The 16,139-nt window shown below is 34.9% G+C and overlaps 1 protein-coding gene across 1 annotated transcript in view; it reads right to left on the bottom strand.

Annotated features, from left to right (window-relative positions):
• SHOC1 (shortage in chiasmata 1) overlaps positions 1 to 13,754 on the bottom strand; it is an 89,071-nt gene extending 75,317 nt beyond the window's left edge. Inside the window, exons 1-3 of the mRNA XM_067743661.1 lie at positions 13,710 to 13,754; positions 11,123 to 11,246; positions 7,314 to 7,401 (exon numbers count right to left, since the gene is read on the bottom strand). Of these exons, the coding sequence (XP_067599762.1) occupies positions 7,314 to 7,401; positions 11,123 to 11,246; positions 13,710 to 13,754 (257 nt within the window). The remainder of the gene's footprint in view (positions 1 to 7,313; positions 7,402 to 11,122; positions 11,247 to 13,709) is intronic.
• Positions 13,755 to 16,139: the final 2,385 nt, after the last annotated feature.

Below are 16,139 nucleotides of genomic sequence, written 5' to 3'. Positions count from 1 at the left end.
AACAAGTAGTATATGTTCACTGTAGAAAATTATCAAATTCCAACAGATCCAGAGAAAAATTACCCATAGCTCCACCATTCAAGAGATGAATTTTAAAATTTTGTATTTTCTCAATTATTTTGGAATATTTTAAAATAAAAGTGGATTCAAGTACATAGTATTCTGTAACCTGTTCTTCTCCTGCTAAACAATGAAGCATGAGCACATTTATATGTCAATCAATGTACATTCATTTCATTTTTGAGTGGATGAACAAGAACCCATTGTATTGGTAAATAATAATTTATTCAACCAGTTCCCTAGTATTGGAAATGTAAACTTGTTGTAATTGTTTGCTATTATGAGCAGCAATGCAAGGAATATCTTTGTGCACTTGTCTAATCGTTTTCTCAAAATGTAGTTCCTAAAAATGGAAATGATGAGGTTAAAGATACATAGATTTTTAGACTTTGCCATGCATTGCCAAAATGCCCTTGTGCTGGATATTGAATGTCTGCTTTTCCATGTCATTATCCAACCTTTTACATTCTGTTCTACAACCTCGGAGACTGATCTCTGTGAACCAACTAGGCTCCCTTGCTCCGTCTTCTGGTTGCGTTCAACCAGTGGAAGCACTGGCAGGAGATCAAAGGTGGGAAAACAAACAGGTTGAAATATTATTCTTTCCAAATCTTTCCCTCCTGGGCCACAGTTTGGAGAAGTGGCTGCATTCTTCTACCAACAGTTATATCTTTTATCAGACAGCCTCTCTCCCATAGCTGCAGTTCTTACTGTTTTGGTTACTGCTCCTTCAAGCTTAGGGTGGTAACAACTTCCAGCTGTTGTTAGTCCTGGGAACTTTTTTTTTGGCTCCCTTGACACCCTGCCTGTACCTTGCCTGTTTCCTGATTGATCCAGGTATATCTGCCATTGTCTATATCATTGGGGTATTTGGACTTACAAGAGATCTTTCCACTGATTTTTGCAACAGATAAATATATTATTGGCAATTGAGCTACACGTTCTGATATACATTTTTATGATATCCTAAAATATTTTAGCCTTAATAATTCTCTGTACAGACTGAAAGAACCAAAATCAATATAATTCCCCAATGTAATTAGAGAAAAATAATGAACATGTCATACCCAAATCATATATAGAAAAATCTCTAAAGTTTCTGCTTTACTCTTTAAGAAAATACAAGGTACAAGAAAAAATATTTCAACTCACCGAGGTCCATATTACTCGTAAGAACACTGATTCCTATGTGGATCTCTATAGACTTCTAAATTTAGTGCTTAGATAACTGCTTTTTAAAAAAATAAATATTACTGACAGAGTCAGTACTTTATAAAAATCCTTGGTACTATAGTTTTGAGAAAACCCCATCAATTCTCTTTCCCTAGATATAAGTGAACTGTAAAGACCAGTATTTCCTGGATCTCCTCCTTGTCCAATATTATCTATTCTTTGTTCATTGGTGCCACTCCCTCTGCCTAACTTGTAGTGCTGATGTTTCCCAGGCTTCCAGTCTATATTGTCTTTGCTTTCTTTCCATGTCATTCTTTTTGAGTAAATTCATCCACTGCAGTTCACTAATTCCTTAACTTAAATGAAATATTTATTGAGTGTCTACAATGTGCTAACACCTCTTTAGGCACTGGGAGTGGAATGGTGAACAAAACAAAGTTCTTGCGCTCATGAAGTTTACCTGCTAATGGGACAACAGACAAATATATAAATAAGTAAATAACATAATGTCAGGTGGTGAAAAACTGTTATGAGTGAAATAAAAAGAGATATTAGAACATCAAGTAACAGCCAGAGGGTTGACAAAAGGTATATTTTAGAGAGTGTAGTTAGTAAATGGCCTTCTGAGGAGCTACAGATACCTGAATAATGGTAGGGAGTAAGCCATACAGAGGCTTAAAATAGGGGAGCAAGGTTGGCATAGTCTAAGAAAAGCAGAAAGGTCAGGGTGACTGGAACTGAGTACCACTGATGAAATGGATAAACCACCAATAACTGAGACATTTCACGATCTGATTTATGTCTTTAAAAATATATATCACAGGCAAACTCTTAGAAGAAAATATAGGAGTAAATCCTTGTGATTTTGATTTAGGTAAAGGCTTCTTAGACATGACACCAAAAGCACAAATAACAAAAGAAAAAGTAGATAAATCGAACTGCATCAAAATCTAAAAATTTTGTGCTTCAAAGGATACCACCAAGGAAGTGAAAAGATAATCCACAGGAGAAAATATTTGCAAATCACATATCTAATAAGGGACTTGTATCTAGAATACATAAAGAGCTCTTAAAACTCAATAATAAAAAGGCACATAACACAATTTAAAAATGGCAAAGGACTTGAATAGACATTTCTGCAAGGAAGATATACTAAAAGCCAATAACTACATGAAAAGATGCTCAACATCATTAGCCATCAGGGAAATGCAAATCAAAACTACAATGACATGCAATGAGCCAACTACCAGGATGTCTATAATCAAAAAGACAGATGATAACAAGTATTGACAAGATGTAAATAAATTGTAACTTCATATACTGCTGGTGGGAATGTAAAATGACACAGCTGCTTGGAAAACAGTCTGGCAATTCCTCAAACAGTTAAACACAAAGTTACCATATGATCCAGCAATTCCACCATTAGAGAAATAAAATCATATGTCTGCACAAAAACTTGTCAACAAATGTTTATAGCAGCATTACTCATAATAGCCAGAAAGGGGAAAAAATATCCATCAACTGATGAATGGATAAATAAAATGTGGTATATCCATCAAATGGAATATTATTTGGTCATAAAAAATGAAGTGCTGGGAATTCCCTGGCAGTCCAGTAGTTAGGACTCCACGCTTCCACTGCAGGGGGCAAGGGTTTGATCCCTGGTCAGGGAACTAAGATCCCTCATGCCACGTGGCCAAAAAAAAAAGTGTTGATACATACTACCAAATAGATGAAACTTAAAAACATTATGCTAAGTGAAAGAAGTCAGTCACAAAAGATCATATATTGTATGTATGATACTGTGATTTATAACATGAGATATATATTTGGTCTTCATATCTGTTTCTGGCACAGATCTCCTAAAGCCATTGGAATTTCCTAAGTGATGAGAGCGATAAAGTTATCTTTGGTTATGTGAATAAGGTGACTTTTGGAAAGCACCTAAGGATGGGGACTGGTTGCCACGAGAAACAATCATGTGAGTAGAAGATTGGAACTTTCAGTTCTACCCCTCTGACCTCCAGGAAGGGGAGAGGGGCTGGAGGTTGAATCAACTGCCAATGACCAGTGATGTAATCAATCATGCCTATGTAATGAAGCCTTCCTAAAGACCCAAAAGGACAGGGTTAAGAGAGCTTCCAGGTTGGTGAACACATGGAGGTGCTGGGAAAGTGGGGTGATGGGAGAGAGTATGGAAGCTCCATGCCCTTTCCCCATGCCTTGACCTATGTATCTCTTTTATCTGACTGTTCCCTTTTGTAGTAAACTGGTAATCCAGTAAGTAAAATGTTTCTGTAATTCTGAGTCTATCTAGCAAGTTGATTGAACCCAAAGAGGGAGTTGGAACCTCCAGTCTATAGATGGTCAGTCAGAAGCACAGGTGATAACCTTGCAAACGGCATCTAAAGTGTGGGGTGCGGGGGCAGTCTTATAGAACTAAACCCTTAACTTGTGGTATCTGATGCTATCTCCAGGTTGATAGTGTTAGAATTGAGTTGAACTGTAAGACACCCAGCTGGTGTTAGAGCATTGCTTCATGGTGTGGGGAAATCACCACCACCGCCCCCCCAGCCCCCGCTGGGATTGGTGTATGATTTTAGTTAGATTCCATTTAAAAGAAATGTACAGAATAGGCAAATCTGGAGAGGTAGAAAGAAGACTAGTGGTTGTTTGTCCAGGGTAAGGGGGAAAGAATAGGGAGTAAGTGCTAATAGGTACTGAATTTCTTTTGTGTTGATGAAAATGCTCTAAAATTGATTGTAGTGATGGTTGTACAACCCTGTGAATATACTAAAAACTGCTGAGCTGGACACTATTTTTTTAATTTTTTAAAAAAATTTTAAAGATTTTTTTGATGTGGACCATTTTTTAAGTCTTTATTGAATTTGTTACAATATTGCTTCTCTTTTATGTTTTGTTTTTTGGCTGCAAGGCATGTGGGATCTTAGCTGCCCAACCAGAGATCGAACCTGCACCCCCTGCATTGGAGGGCAAAGTGTTAACCATTGGACCACTAGGGAAGTCCCAGAGTTGGACATTTTAAATGGGAGTTATATGGATATGAATTTTATCTCAATAAAGATGTTATATAAACCAAACCAGAGTATAGGGTCATACAGACTAGGGTTTGAGGGTTTGAATCCTCACTCCAACTATTGACTAGCTACATGTCTGTGGGCAATTGACTTAATCTGAGCCTTAGTTTCTTACATGTAATCTTGGGATTGTAATACCCATCTCACATAGTTATTATGAGGTGTACATGAACTAAATATATGTGCAATGTCCTGTATTCAACTGCATTCATCTGAATGCAGCAAGCCACAGAGGAATAGAGAATGTTGTTATATGTTCTTCCTCTTGCTCTAGTTGGCCATGAGCTCTGTCCTGGAAGCTAGGAAGCTTACTGCATGGTTCTCCATGATCTTTTTGCATTTTGCCCTTGTCTCCATAATTCAGTAGCCTCAACTCCTCCTTTAGCCTGCCCATTAAGATATCTTCATTTTTTTCAAATTTCTATATTTACCCTAATATGTATTTATTTGTTAGGAATTTAACATGTCTTTTCAAGTATGCTGGTGGTCTTTTTTTAAAACAAGTTAGAATAGTTATTATTTTTATTAGTGCTCTGTTGCAAGTAGCATAGCTGTGACTACAGAAGCTAATTTTCCTGTATGCCCTGTTATTTTTAGTGTGCAGTTTTGAAGAACATAAGGTTTTTCAGGACACATGACAGAAAATGCCTATATATGTTAAAACAGTGTACCAACAAATTAATAAAAGTAAAAAAACTGAGATCTTAGAATCAATATTAAGAAGTAACAAAACAGGAGGAAGAAACAGAGGTGAGAAAGAGAGGAAAAGCAAGGTTTAGGAAATCTAGGTAGTGCTAATGATCAGAATGTTTATTCTTAATTTCCATTAGGTAACAAAGCTCCCGAATTTAAAATTAAATTTTGATGTGGGAAATCTCTAAACCTTCTGCTCAATTTTGCTGTGAACCAAAAAGTGATCTAAAAAGTAAAGGCTATTAAAAATTAAATTTCACTTCATGAGACAAACTTGAAATTAATGATGACTAAAACATACACAAAAAGTCTCGAGGCTAGCAGGTCATGGCTAGTGAGACAGTTTCAATTCATCAGGGGCTGAGGCTTCTTTTGTTCCACTCTGCCATTCCTAGATTTAGTTCTTATCCTGTATACTCCAAGGTGGTTGCTGGAACCAATTGTTACATCTGTAATCTATCATAACATCAGAAAGGAGAAAAGTGAGGAGAAAAACACACCATTTCCTTTTAAGGACATTCTTCAGAAATTGCATAAGCGTCTTTTGATTATATGCTTTGGGAAAAGCTCAGTCACGTGGCTACAGGGAGGCAGAGAAATATAAATTTTATTCTACGTGGTGCCACAGATTCCACCTTCTTTGCCATGGACATGATCTTGGTACTGCAAAATGGAGGGTCGGTTATGATGGGGTGCCCATTGCTTCAGGGCCTCGCATTTCTCTCATACAGGAATCCTTTGTTTGAGCCTGATCATTGCCTTTGTTGAGTAATTATTGCACATTTTTGCTTCTATTCAGACGGGCTGTTTCCTTTGCCTGAAATGCTTTCTCTCAACTTAGTTTATCCTTCTTTGTCCAGCTCAAGCTCAGTTCCTACTTCTTTGTGAAGCTGATCTCTCCTGCTTATAAAGGCACAGCCCTACCAATCTAACTCTTAGGGTGAAAAGAAATTTTAGAGAGCATCTTGTATCTTGTAACTCAAAGTAGGCTCCTGGACCAGCAGCATCAGCACACTTAAGAGCATATTAGAAGTGCAGAATCTCAGGTCCCAACACAGACTGACTGAATCAGAATCTCCATTTTTAATAAGATCCTCAGCGATTCATATGTACATTAAAGTTTGAGAAACACTGACTCATCATCATTATACTGATACAGAAAGTGAGGATCAGAGAGAGAAAATGACTTGTTGAGTCACTACCTGACTTTTCAAATCAAGTCCACATCTTTTATTTCATAGTGCAGAGCTCTTTTTACTACACTTTTCTGCTTCCTCCCTGCTCTAGAGTTTAGTCATGTGATAGATACTTTGTAGTGACCTTATACCTTGTGATAGACCTTTTGATGGTCATTTTATATTATCATTTAATTCTTAACATTGTTAATTTTTTTCTGCTCATATATTATCTTCCTAATCTGATTTTCAAATTCCTAGATGACAGAAATAGTAAATTGGGCTTCTCTGTATTTAGAGGCTGGACACATTTAAGTTGGTTATTTGTTTCTTTCAAGAGTAACTGAGGAAAACTTAAATTACTAAAACTGGAAATCTGAACAATAACTAAATCCTTCCTGGGTCTGATCAGTACTCTTTGCATGAAGTGAAGCAGCAGAGTAAATTATTTACATTTGCACTAAAATCTCTACTTTATGTCTACCTGAACATCATAGAATGGGTTAGATGTTCTTCCTCATATTATGCTCTGTGTTCCTATCTCTGGCATTGTACTTCCCACATTCTATCGTAATTATTTATTTATAAATCTCTATCCCTCTTTTCTTGTGTTCTTTGAGAGTAGAGACTGTATCTTATTCATTTTTTATCCTGTATCCAGCATACAGAATAGTATGCAATAAATATCTGATGAATGAGTGAACTAATAATAAATAACATTTTGACAAAGTATGTTAGAAAATAGCCTTAATCTGCATTTCTACTACAGGGATTAAAAAGACTGATTTTAATATAAAGGATTTTTTATAGACACTTTCCACCAAAAGTTTACTTATTGTTAAAAGCATAATACCGTCTTGGCTTTATTTCTGTCTTTTCCAATACAAATGCATAGAAAACTGTTAATATGTGACAAATGAGGAAAAGATAGAAAAGAGGCTGTAAATCATTTCGATTAACCCCTCCTTTGTGGTTCAGACTAGGGCTTGTTTTTTGGATAAAAGAAGAAAACCTGTGAGGATGTAAAGTAAAGGATCTTCTCTCTTAGCTGTCTGGAGAATTTACTATTCATCTTCTAGATGTAAAGGGGAAATTTGGGATTAAGGATACATACTTCGCAGGGAACTCCTCCACAAAGAGACTTGCTTTCCATTGATCCAAGAGTGAGATTTCTGTCATTTCACTAACTGAAACAGCTGAAACTAGAAAGGAGAATGGTAAACGTTAGCTTCTGGAATTTTCTTTTAAACTTAATACAAGGAAGCCAAACATTCACCTTTTACATTATGGTGTTATCTTTATTTGTTCACAAATGTAATTTTTTCAAGTTATACCAGATTCCAAATACTTAAATAATCATTCTCATTATTACAACACCCACTTAAAAATTTAAAAAAAACCCGCCTCACCACAGTCAGAACAATATCACCTGAACAGAGCATTCTCATTTATACAGCCTCTCTTTTGCTTATACAGCACTACCATCCCAGATAATCCTGTTCAACAGCTCATGTAACTTCTCATAAAGCCTTTATTTACCATTCCAGCTCACTCTGATACATTCCCCTTGAAGGGCCATAATATTGTCAGTGGCACTCACTTCAGTACTTAATCATATACAGTCATAGTTTAAAATTTTATTTGTATCTATAGCTTGTCTCCCAAATTAGACCCTTCATTCCTTGAGGAGAGGAACCACGTCATATGCTAGTGTCAGAAGCAGCAACTGAGTGAAGAGGCAAAGGACCTGTATTCTACCTAAGAGTTAGCTCTTACTATTCTTGTTACCTTGAACAAATAACTGAACATCTGAGTCTGTGCCTCACTGAAAATATAAAAGTTTAGTGGTTAAGAATACAGGTTCTGGAATCACCCTGCCTAGATACTTATACTGCTACTTTATTAACTGCATGATTTTGGGTAAATCTCTTAACCTCTTTCTACCTCAGTTTACTTATCTACAAATTAGGAACAATAATGGCCTTTTCATAGTGTTGTAAAGATTAAATGTGATAAGACATGTAAATTGCTTAGAATGGTGCCTGACATGGTGTAAATGCCTAATAAATTTTGGTGTTATTGTTATTATTATTTTTAAAAAGAAGAAAAGGAAAAGAATTAGGAAAAATAATTAACTCATTTTTTTCCTTCTATAGTTTTAGAGAAGCATTTGATGAAAGCTACTCTTTACTTTATTTCCAACCTGACTGAGACCTTCAATCCACTGACCCTTCCATTTTTACAATATATTCATCCTCCCTCATGTCCTCACTTCCTTTCTCATACAGCTTAGGTTCCATGGCCAGTCTCACAATCACTCCCTCACAAAGACTCTTAATTCCCTTGCCTCTCTTTCCCTTATACCAACTTAGGAAACCCCCTACTCTTCACTTTGTATATGTACACTAGAACAGCTGAAAATTATTTGGGAAAAAAAACCCCCAGCCATTCTGAATAAGCTCACTTGAGATTTTGACCATAACTTTTAAATGGGCATCCAACATTGACAGATGATAATGGTAATTCATCTTAATATCCTTCTTAATAAAACTGACTTTCTCATTCTTCAGGACAACTATTTGACACTCCCCCCACCTCAAATTTTTGATACTCATCCCCCTACCCACTCTCTATGTCCTTGCCTCCACACAAAAAGTTAGTATAAATAGAAAAGAACGACCTCATCTTCTACCACCAATTCTAACATCTCACTACCATAAGTACCTACAAACCCTGCCTTCCTATCGTCTCATAGTGGAAGAACCATCCTGGCTTCTAATACCAACTCCTCCCATTGTGCTCTTGATATTATCCTCTTTTACTAAGTTATCCTTTTTATTTCCTGCATCATCATTTTCTTTCTTTTTACCAAGATTATTTCCATTGGCGGACAAACATTTTATAGTCTCTTTCCTTATCACACATATATTTTTTTAATTCGCACATCTAAAAAAAAAACTCTTTACCCCATTTCTCCCTTCAGCTAATGCACCTCTATTTTTCTATTTACCGTCATAGCAAAATTCTTCAAAAGAGTTGTTTATAACTACCATCTCACATCCCACTTCCCATTCTCTTCTCAACATACTCTGATCAGGCTTTCATACACAATATTCCAGTGGAACTGCTCTTACCAAGGTCATCAATGATCTACATTTAATTAAGCTAATGGTCAACACACAATTCTCATCTTACTTGACACTTTAACAGGGACCAATGCTTTTGACCACTTCTTCCTTCTTGAAACACTTTCTTCTTTAGACTTCTACAACACCACACTCTTCTGGTTTTTCTACCTCACTTGTCTTCTTAGCTGGTTTCACCTTCTATATCAGCCTTTTAATGGCTGGAGTGTTCTACCGCTTTGTCCTAGGTTCTCTGCTCTATCTATACTCATGCTCTCAGTGACTTCATACAGTTCTACAAATTAATGTGCGTCTACATATCAATGACCCCAATTTGAAACTCCAGCTGTGCTCAAGATTAATATAACCAATTGCCTCTTGATGTCTCCACTTAGATGCCTAATAGGCATTTTAACCTGGCCAAAGCAGAGCTATTGACTCCAGCCACGAATAGGCTTCCCCACAAGCCTTTCCCCATCTTAGGAAATAGCACTGCCATCCACCAGTTGCTCAGGTCAAAAACCTAGAAGAAACTCTTTATTCTTCTATTTTTTTTTTTAACCCTCTCACTGTTGGCTGGACCTCTAAAATTATCCCAATCTCAACCACTTCTCACATCTTTATTACTATAAGCCTAGTTTAAGGTACCATCTTTTATGTAGAGTATAGATTCACCTAGTAGTCTAGATTCTGAACCATACAGTAGCTTCCTGATTGATTTTCTCGCCTCTACCCTTGCCTCCCAATCCCTACCCCTTCCAACCTCCAAACAACAAGAATGGTTTTTCTAATGCAAAAATCAGGTTATGCCACTTTTTCTTAAAACTGTCCAATGACTTACCATATCAGCCATAATATAAAAAAACAAACAAACAAACTCCATCTTATGGCCTTCAAAGCCTCATATCTTTCAGAATCTGCCTACTTGTCAGATCTCCCCTTTTTCATTAAGTAGTCACGATGGCCTAATTTTCTGGTCCTTACACACATCAAGTTTACTCCTGAGTCAGGAACTTTGCATTTGCTTGAAAGGCTTCTCCCCTATATCTTTTTATGGCTGCTGCCGTTTTATTACTCAGATCTCAACTCAAATGTCCACCTCTTCATTGTAGTCCTACCCTAACCATCTTAGGAAATAGCATTCCCTACTCCTGAAATTTCATGTAACATTACACTATGTATCTTCTCTATACATTTATCAATACCAAATATTAGTTTACATGTTTAATGGTTTTATTGTTGCATCCTCCTTACCTGTCTGAAAACCCAGTGAAGGCAGGGACTATTTCTATGACTTATTCATAACTGTGTTCTTAGCACCTGTAACGGTGCCTATACAGAATACAGGGTAAATAAATGTCGTTAACTGACTTGTATCCTCCAGGGAGGCTAGTCTTTCTTAAGTCTATGACGTGATAAAAGCAAAAGATGGTATTTTGTACATATACATTTAAAAATAGTTTTATATTCAGTGTATTATTACAACTTAAAGTAGCCTTCCTACAGTTGAACAAGATCCTATTATAGTACAACAAATGTTACAATGTTAGAATATTTTAAGACTTCATCACCTACATATCTTTTATTTATTCTATTCATATCTAGTATAAACTTTCCAATTCCTTACTTTGTCACCTAAATTCTGTCATAAAAATATTAATTTGTAAACTTCTTGGAATTCTGATATGAATACACTTTTATATAATGAGAAAATCACTGCATTTTCTTAATAATTTATTATGCTAAACTCTGAAACACTTTTAAAAATAAATTTTTAAAAAATAAAAATAAAACATACCTCTTGTCCATGGCTTCCTAAATTTATTATCAGTAATTCTTGCAGGATAATTTTCATCTTGATATAAACATGAAGGGATTCGAAGCAATAAAGCATCTCTGCAAAACTTCTTTCTAACTACATTCTATGTAAGAAAGTAAGATTATAAAATCTTTTAATATATAGTGGGTTTAAAATACTTATCTGTCAATATTCAGAATACTAAAATTCTCTCAAATTTATATTATTTTTATTTAAAGGTAATACATGCTTACTATAAAATATCTAACACAGAACCACATAACTGAGAAAGTCAAGGTCCCTAGTCATATCAGTAATAGTTTGGTGTATTTTCCTAGATACTTTCTTTTCTAGATTAGGCTAAAATATGTGTGTGTGTGTGTGTGTGTGTGTGTGCGCGCGTGTGACAAAAAAAATGGGATCACATCATTTATATACCATTTAGCAGTGTGCTGTTTTTCACTTAACAGTATAATATGGCTATCTTAACTTTTGTTTTCTACATCTTTGCACAGTTTCACTTGTGACATCCAGCAAATATGTTACTAATTTTTTAAAAAATCTAATTAAACCTTAAAAGGATGTTAAATCAGTTAAGTAAGCTTATAAATCAAAATTCTCTATACTTGGGTCTGCCTTTAGTTTCCTGCTTTATTTCCCATTACTCTTTAATACTAACTGTAGTCTTTAAATAGATCAATTACTACCCCGTTAACATTTAGTGGTCACTTCCTCATCAACACTGTGGTCTACACTGTGCCTCTGAAAAATGCCCTGATACTCTTCTCTAGCTATCAAAATTCTATTCATCTTTCAAGGCTCATCTTAAGCAATATTTCCTCTATGAAGCCGTCCCTCAGTGACTCTCAACTTCCCACAGAATTCATTATTCTACGTATTTGGACAAATAATAGTTTCTTGCATTACTTCCCAAGAGTTTTATGTTTGCTGAAGGTATAATAACATATTAAATAAGAGGTCTTCATTATCTAAGAATAAATGGTACAAAGAAAAGCTCAGTTAAAGTAATTTATATAAAATGAGGACCAAAGATTCATAGTAAAAAGGAAAGAAAAGCTTGATTAGAACTTTGTCTAAAAAATGAAATAAAGTTATAAAAATTAAAATTTATATTTAATGAAATTTTGTTCATAGTTAGCTTATATTTATAACTGATTTTTTGTCATAATTTCCCTCAAAACCGTGTTATATGACGATATGCATGATACTAGTCATTACTTCACCTTTGATCATAAATATTTCTAGAAAATATTTGAAGATTTAATCAAATTTTCCCAAGGCATCTCTGACTCCTTTGATATTCAAACCATTCTCTTTCTCTTGTCTGTAATCTGGTCTAATTTTGTAAAATCTTCGTCTGATAATAACTTTACCTGTTATTTGAGTGGTTCTTCAACACACTTTTCACGAACTTTACAAAACCCAGTATCTTTTGCAAGATTTGCCATTGATTAGTATATCTGTATTGTATCATGGCAAGAAACTAAGATACCAGCAAGAAACTAAGATACCATTGGTGAGGATGAAAGTGTGAGGATGTTTGAGTATAGACTAATTTTGCAAGTGGATAATACATTCATAAATATTTGTGTAACGATGACCTCTGATTCCCTACCATATATGTGTTATAATGATACATTTGCCTTCCTCGGTTATGAGGGAATACGAAAACCTGAAGATACCTATATACCTTTTTTATTTCCTATAAAATATAACACAGTTTTAGTTATAGTGGAGCAATTTTTTTCCTGATTGATGGGGGTCAAGGTTATAAAGAAAACCAAAATTTAACTTGTTAATTAAGATCATAAGAACTATGAACTGTTGTGTGACAACTATTCTAATTAGTTTCTTTTTTCTTTCTTTCTTTTTTTTTTTGCTGCGTGACATGCGATATCTTAGTTCCCCCACCAGGATCGAACCCATGTCCCCTGTATTGGGCGCGCAGAGTCTTAACCACTAGACTGCCAGGGAAGTCCTTAATTAGTTTCTTAACGATGTGCCTGTTTTGAATTTCAGCTTTGTACAAGCTATTTAACTTCTCTAGACACCATTTTTCTAACCTGTAAAACTGTAAAACCTGATAAGATAATAGTATCTTCCTCATGGAGTAGTTATGATCATCAAAATGACATAATCCATCAAAAGAGCAAGTGATCAAATGATATAATCCATCAAAAGAGCGAAGTATCTGGCCCATAGTAAGTGGCCAATACATATTGTTACTGTCATTTTATCATAAAGATAACTGGGATTGCTTTTTCCCCACTCCTCTCAAGATCGCTCAAGATCATTCATAAAAGCAGTCCAAACTTGTCAAGAGTTTCTATATTTTTTTCCTGCTGACAGCTTCAAATTCATGTTAAATTGTCAATAATTTCCTTCCCAAAGTAGCATTTTTAAGGTATATTAAAAGTGGAAAGTAATTTTAAATGAATTTCAAAGTAATTAGACTAAGGATTACTCTAAGGACTACTGAAAAATAATCATAATCATATAGTGAATGTAGATAACATTTTTATATCATAATTTTTAGTAAACAGGTAGTGATCCAGTAATACTCTACCTCATATGAATAGTCTATTGCGCAATATTTGAATGCTGGAAACATGTCTTCTTTCTTTGGAAGCAGTACAAATTACAACGTCCGGAAATATAAAAATTAAAAGTAAATGTTGGTAAAACAGCAAAGCCAGGAGCAGAAAACCATTCTTAATCACAAACCATTGGTTCATTCATTTTAAAAAAGGCTCTGAATGATAAAAATTTAACTATGAAAATAACATTTATTACTGTGATTTAAATCTAATATGAAAATAATATATATTGGTATAAAATTGTTCATATATTTTTCATACTATTTTATCCATACAACTCCTAGCTGGTGGATTGCAATATATTTAATGTGATCATTTTGTTGCAAAAGAGGCTGGGGTTCACAAGACTGATAGTGATTTTCTCAGGATAACTGTATTTCCTAAGTGATCTTGAAAAAGGGCAAAACTGTGCTCAGTGGAGTAGGATTTGGAAAATTCCACTCTCTTAGAAAATAAAAAGCCTGAGTTAGAATTCCCTACTAGCTCATTTGGAATAAAGCAACTATAGTATATTATTTTTAGGTCATTGGGTCATTATTAGTAAATCAACAAATTCACCTAATGAAGTAAATTTTTTTTCTTTTCCATTATGGTTTATCACAGGATACTGAATATAGCTCCCTGTGCTATACGATAGGACCTTGTTGTTTATCCATCCTATATATAATAGTTTGCATCTGCTAGTCCCAGATTGTCTCAATAAATTTTGAATGCTGAATGAGTCCAAAATGGTTCTCATTTACGTGAGAATCAGAGGAATTACAGCTTAGAATATTTACTCTAGGACACAGTCCAGTTTATCAGAAAGTTCTTAGCATTTTGATCAATCATTTAAAATGTTTTTGGGAATTCGGATATAAACTAGAAGTTTCCATACAGTAGTAGTTTGTCAGTAAGCTTTCAGTGAATGAAATACACATTTTAATCCAAATGGTCTTGCTTAGTTTCATTATCATTTAAAATCTGTTTGAGGTTTACCTATTTCCAAATAGTAAAACTGCTCTCCAGAAGAACTGAAGATCTCATTTACGTTAATTGGCTATGAATCTATTCCTATTTTCAGTTATCGTCAAGTGAACATTCTTAACTACTCAATTACTGGGTTAAAAATCTAAGTGCAAACTTCTTAATATAGAGCACAATTATTTTATTTCACTAATGAATCAGAAGACATTTTGGATATTATAATAAGCATTCCAATGAAAACAAACCCAATAAGTTATGTGAAAACTTTTTAATGTTGTTAGATTCTGTGATATCAACAAGTGTGGGGAACACATAGTGTTGGTGCCCTCTTTCACTCTTAATGCCAACATAAGCATCTTCTAACTGGTGATTACTTCTCTGGAAATATTTCCAATCATTGTACTTCCATACCTTTTCCATACAGAGTATGACTGATCTTTGAAGCAAATATTGATTCTAGAATTTCTACTTCTTGATATTGCACTTTCAGGAAAAATTATTTGAATGTGCCCGATAGTAGAAAAAGTTAAAAATCAACCACCTCTACCTAGTATATCCATTCAGTTTATTGTCAGCGTTTATCTTAAATTTTCCTTTCTTGTGAAGCCTAATATTCTATCAGCTTTGGATTCATCACTCTCATCAACTTCATTAAACAATAATTACTGTTGTATTGAAGTTAATCATTTAAATTCATGCTAAATGTATAGTACTTAAATAAGATACCGGACATCATATACATTCATAAAATTTCTTTCATCTGTCAACTGTATTTCATTGCATTATAGATATTTGAATCCATCTCATAGCGGTGGGTGGACATGAAGAGAGAGAAACTGGCCTTACTTCTAAAATCCAAGACAAGGGGGAAAACAAGCAAAATCATGGTTAGAGAGAAGGTATCTTAAAATAATCAACTTCTGAATTGCAGCAATTCCTGAAATAGTTTTCCTTACATATTCCTAAAAATTTTATTGCTCCTGTGCTACCTCCTGACAGGACTCTGTTGGGTCAGAATAGAAATGCATACAAATCATTAGGTCAGGCTCTTATGCACAATGCTAGAGAAGTTAGTTTTTTCCACCCAGCTTTATTGAGACAGAATAGATACAATAAAAATTGTATCTATTTACAGCGTACAAATATAAAATGGAATATTATTCCCAAGAGTACTTAAGATCACACAGAGGTGAGGGTGGATTGCAGGCTTCCCATCTCCTTCCACCAGCCTCAGGCATCGGGAGATTTCTTCCCTTCCTCACTTCCTTGCACAAAAACCACACTTTCACCATTGTCAAATCGCAGAGGCGGTAAGGTTCACGGATATTCTCAGGTTGTTTAATCTATACAACCTAATAGTGGCTAGAAATCCTATTGGCCTTTCTGTTCCCTTCACACCCTCTATTCTTGCCCAATTAGGTTAGGTGGGCGCT

This window comes from Pseudorca crassidens, chromosome 7, assembly GCF_039906515.1.
Source record: "Pseudorca crassidens isolate mPseCra1 chromosome 7, mPseCra1.hap1, whole genome shotgun sequence".
Lineage (NCBI taxonomy): Eukaryota > Metazoa > Chordata > Mammalia > Artiodactyla > Delphinidae > Pseudorca > Pseudorca crassidens.
Note: the sequence above shows the minus strand (reverse complement) of the source record. Positions and strands in the feature narration are given on the sequence as shown.